The sequence below is a fragment of the Mastomys coucha genome, unplaced genomic scaffold, assembly GCF_008632895.1.
Source record: "Mastomys coucha isolate ucsf_1 unplaced genomic scaffold, UCSF_Mcou_1 pScaffold12, whole genome shotgun sequence".
Lineage (NCBI taxonomy): Eukaryota > Metazoa > Chordata > Mammalia > Rodentia > Muridae > Mastomys > Mastomys coucha.
The window spans coordinates 21,668,111-21,673,229 of record NW_022196894.1 but is presented as its reverse complement, the minus strand read 5'-3'; the positions used below and the strand labels follow the sequence as shown (position 1 = coordinate 21,673,229).

Genomic DNA, 5,119 nt, shown 5'->3' with positions numbered 1-5,119 from the left:
AGGACCTCAAGTTCCCGTTCGTGGAGCTCCCACGGGATGAAGTGAAGCTGTGGACCGGCTTCCTTCAGCTCAGTATGGGAAAGGAGTGGATTCTTCCCTCTCCAGGGCCTATTAGACACCTCTGCCCTTTTGATCATGTTAGGCGCTGCTGGGTATTGCTCTCTGCTCTTACCGTCAGTGGCTTCCAGAGATCAGAAGCTGGCTTGGTTCCACTGCTCCTCCACAATGGCTGAGTAGTGTTTAAAATACAGTTGGTGCCTGTTGGGTTGAATTGAGTTCTTCGCGAGAGGTCTTTCACAGCCGTTTGTGTAATGGACTCAGGCAGAGCCAGGAGAAAAGGCAGTGGGAGCGTGAAAACCCCTCTGAAGCCTTTGTAACAGGGCTCAGAAGAGGCCATTTCAGGGGCATACGGAGCCTCCCTGGAGTTTAAAGGAGTGCTCTATCGCAGAAAGTATGTAAGTACACACTATTGGGAGGCCAGGACGAGCAGGGCTTGGTAGGTGAGCCACAGGCGACCTCTCTTCCATGCTTTCTGGGGCCCAGGCTCCAGAAGTGCAAATCAGACAAAGCAGTCCATGTGATGGTTGAGTTGCGAGTAGGCATATTTGAGAACGAAGTCTACTTTTCCCATTCTTAACATAGCACTGCTCTGGTACACAGGGATGGCTGGTCAAGGGAGTGCTTCTGTTAAGATGTAAGAACCAAACAGCCTTCTTCCCTATCTGGTCCATTGAGGTCTGCCAATCTATCCTGCCTTTCTGGGTGACTTACTGCAGACCAAAAGCATGCCAGGATCTGAGCTTGCATGTCATTTCCTCAGAGCAAGCAAGAGGGCTGATATTGCCATCTGAATCAGAGGCAATATAGGTCTGAGCGCAAAATCCAGCACGGACACCATCATATTGCATCTCACAGATGAGAAACGAGTTGTAAAGAAGGGGTGCCACACTTGGTTTGGGGGTTGACCAGGCACAACTCTGCAATAGGCTGGGAGTGGGTCAGAAGCTGTAGGAGACCACTGTGGAGGAGGTGGCTTCCAGAACACCACTGGTTGCTCAGTGGCTTCAGTGAGAGGATCTTGGGCTTCCGGGATGATCACCAGGAGGAGGTGGTGACTGATGACCTCTAGTGCTAAGAAACCCATAGAGTGATAAACATGGCGCTTCCATTTTTCATCCTCCATGTAACTCGCTGGCCTTTTCTTTCCTGTGCTCCCTAGGGCAGAGCTTTCCTTGAGAATCTCACCCGCTCTATTCCTCCTTCCTTTCCCGGCAGGTTCCACTGTTCCTGGTGCTGGCACACCTGGCAGTCTGCCAATGTGGTCATCCTCTTCCACATGCACCTGGACCGTGCCCAGCGTGTTGGCTCAGTGCGCATGCGTGTGTTCAAGCAGCTCTGCTACCAGTGCGGCACCTCGCGCCTGGACGAGTCCAGTATGCTGGAAGAGAACATTGAGGGCCTGGTGGACAACCTCATCACTAGTCTGCGCGAGCAGTGCTACGACGAGGATGGTGGCCAGTATCGCATCCACGTGGCCAGCAGGCCGGACAGCGGATTGCACCGCAGCGAGTTCTGTGAGGCCTGCCAGGAAGGCATCGTGCACTGGAAGCCCAGCGAGAAGCTGCTGGAGGAGGATGCCGCCTATACCGACGCTTCCAAGAAGAAGGGTCAAGCTGCTTTTATCTCCAACTTCTTCTCATTTCGCTGGTGCCTGTTCTGGGGCGCCCTCTGCCTGGTCATTGTCTATCTGCAGTTCTTCCGAGGCCGCTCTGGCTTCCTTTAGTGGAGTGGGGTAAGGGTGGGGAGAAGGGACACATGGTGTTGGGAGTGATTTGGTCTTCTGAGTCTGCTACAGGTTGAATCTATGACTCTAGTCATCTACATACTGCTCACTAGTCTGCACTAGGAGAAACTTAGTGGTCCTTCCACTAATTTGATAGCAACGGAAGGATTTTAGAAGGACTGGGGATTTTGGAAGCTTGATGGAGTATAGTGTGAGTCCGAAATCTACAGCCACCACCTCCAGCATTTTACTTTTATGTTCCTGTCTTTAGGTCTCATCTGGACCCAGTCACATCCTCATGCTTGCTTTCAGCTTTCTCTAATTGCCCACTGCATGTTTTCCCTCAGAGGGAGGAGCGCCACCTCCAGCCTCCATCGGATACACAAGGATAGCCACCCAGTCCTGCCCCTACCATTCTGAAATGCTGAGGATTTCACTCTGGCGCTAGGGCTGGGATGAGGGTGGAGGTGGGGGTGGGAGTGGTGGAAGTAGGGGAGGAAGCTGAAGGGGTTGGAATGGTCAAGGGCCCATTGTTCAATGGGCTAGCTATTGGCCATATGTGGCTGCTCCAATTTAGATTAATTAAGACGAAATAAAAAGTATTCCTTAGTAGTTCCAAACTTAGTTGGGTTTATACAGAATTTGTCCCCATAGGGGCCGTTGCTCAAAGGGTGACTTCTAGGAAGATGAACACCTAGGATTTGGGCATCAAGTGCTCCCAGAGGACTTCCACCCTCTGCTTTGTCTACCCTGGGAGCCCCTAGGCAACAGGACAGAAAAGAGGAGGCGCCAGCCTGCATCTCTTGCTAAAATCTGCTTTTGTGTCTAGAAATAGTTTGCCAAAATTCTGTCAAGAAAATAGATCATATCTCAGAGGGTCAGTAAAGCCAGGCTGTCTGACCCTTGCATCAGAGGGAGGGAATGCGGCTGAGGATGGATGTGAGGGCAAGGACGCTAGAATACGTGAAGAGACAGAAGGCCACGAACACTTCCAGAAGCTTGTGTTCCTGGGGGAAACAATGAATTCTGCATTTTCATGTTAAATTGGAGTGACTGGTCCCTGACTCGGCGCCCCTCCCCCACCTGCTGCCGTGATTTACCTCCTCAGAACTGAGAGGGAGTAGGTTCTATTTGTTTCCAAGACTTGTTTCCTCATTAGTCCATGGGAATCTCATTTCTCCGACCCTAGACCAGGCCTCCACACTTTACTACCAAAACAATAACTGTTCTTCTGTTTGTGAGTTCCTCATGTGACTGCCACATTTTACAGTCCTCTCTTTCTGTAATTGTTCTGTTAATTGAAAAAGTGGCTGCCACTCTAATAATTCCCCTACATGTATTTTGATCATATTCAAATATCTATCACCTTTCCTTGCCTGTCCAGTAACTGGCTCTCTCTTCCCCAAATGATCCCTATCCTGCTTTTGTATCGTATTTTAAAATCTCCTTTTTACACATGAGGGAAACCATATGATATTTCTCTTTTAGTCTAGCTTATTTTGCATAACATGATCTCCAGTCCCACCCATTTCCCAGTAAGTGACATTTCATTTTTCTTTATAACTGAATGCATTGCATTGTGTACACACCACATACTTTTTCATCCACTGATCTGTTAATGGGTATGTCATCTGATTTCATAACTTGGCTATTGTGAACAGTGTCATAATAAATGTGGATGTGTGGGTACCTCTGTGGTTTGCTGATGTATGTTCTTTAGAGTATGTACTCAACTATAGTCTTGATTCCCTCTGCTCCCCCAGGAACATATATAGTGACTGAAGAGCACCTGCTCTTCATATTTGAATTGTTTTTCCTCTAGATTGCAATAGTCTTTGTGGACACTTTTCTCTCCTTCATCCTTTATATGTTCAGGATGCCCGAGATTCTCCTCTGTTCATTTTTTCTCACATCTGTGCTTTCTTACAACATATATACTCTCAGTCTTATGGCTTTCTAAACTTTCATACAGAGTTCCAGACACATAGACCAAGTTACCTGACCACCAGGAGCTCTCTTCCATAGCAGCCTGGTCAAACCTCGTCTTCAGCTTCTTGGATATCTAGTGTTGTCTATGCCTCTTCTCCTCCCTGGCACACCCACAGTATTTTCATATCATGTCCCATGGCATGTTGAGTGTTGTCTTCTTATCCCCCTTCATTGTCTTACTCCACCTCACACTACTTGACCACCATCTCCCATGTCATGGTAGTTGTATGTTGTTGTCTATTCTCCCTCACAGCTTTACCCCACCCTATGCTACTTGGATACCACTTTCTATGTCATATGGGATATTGGATTCTCATTTTCCTTCATTGTTCCATCTCGCATTATCTGTGTCCTATTGCGATGGCTCTTACTGGTTGTCTACTTGACTATATCTGGAATGAACTACAATCCAGAAATGGAGGGCATACCTGTGATCCAAATCTTGAAGCTGGAAGGTACAGGCTTCCAACCCGGATCTTGACATGGGATGATACATGTTTTTGATGCAGAGCTAGGTATAGTGGTCCTGAAAAGCTTAGGCCCAGGCAAGGTAGTGCATGCCTTTAATCCCAGAAGACAGAGGTAAGCAGACATCTGAGTTCAAGACCAGCCTGGGACAGAACATTTTTCAAATCGAGGCATGGTAGTACATATCTTTAATCTAGCCCATACCTTCTACTGGAGGCCTACATAAGGACAATGGAAGAAGGAAGACTCACTCTTCTTTGCTTGCTTGCACTTATTTTGCCAGCACATCTGTTGGAACCTGCTTCTTCATGCAGAAGGCCAGGTGAAACAACTAGCCTTGTGGGACTGAGCAACTACTAGATTCTTGGACTTTGCATTCATAGCTGACCACTGTTGAGTTAGTTGAACTACAGACTGTAAGTCATTACAACAAATTTCCTTAATATATAGAGATATTCCGTAAGTTGTGTGACTCAGGAGGACCCTGACTAATACACCCATGTTGTGTTTCTTGTATGTTACCTTTAGAATTGACCCACCACCACCATCTGAATATCTCTACCCATCTTATAGCACGTGACTCACCAGGCTTAATTCTTCATCTCTTGGCATTCTGAACTCTTGTATGAGATTTCAGCCAATTATAAACTTACAATACTGAACTCCATAAGCCTACATTTTCTATTTGTGCTGGTAACTATAGCACCTAAGCCATCAGTTATTAGGAAAAGATTAAATTTAAGTCAAGATGTCGGGCGGTGGTGGTGCATGCCTTTAATCCCAGCACTTGGGAGGCAGAGGCAGGTGGATTTCTAAGTTCGAGGCCAGCCTGGTCTACAGATCTACAGAGTGAGTTCCAGGACAGCCAGGGCTATACAG

At 47.4% G+C, this 5,119-nt stretch overlaps 1 protein-coding gene across 1 annotated transcript in view; it reads left to right on the top strand.

The window, feature by feature from the left end:
* Rtp2 (receptor transporter protein 2) overlaps positions 1-3,472 on the top strand; it is a 9,038-nt gene extending 5,566 nt beyond the window's left edge. Inside the window, exon 2 of the mRNA XM_031364658.1 lies at positions 1,276-3,472. Within this exon, the coding sequence (XP_031220518.1) occupies positions 1,276-1,783 (508 nt within the window). The 3' untranslated portion in view covers positions 1,784-3,472. The remainder of the gene's footprint in view (positions 1-1,275) is intronic.
* The last annotated feature ends 1,647 nt before the right edge of the window (positions 3,473-5,119 follow it).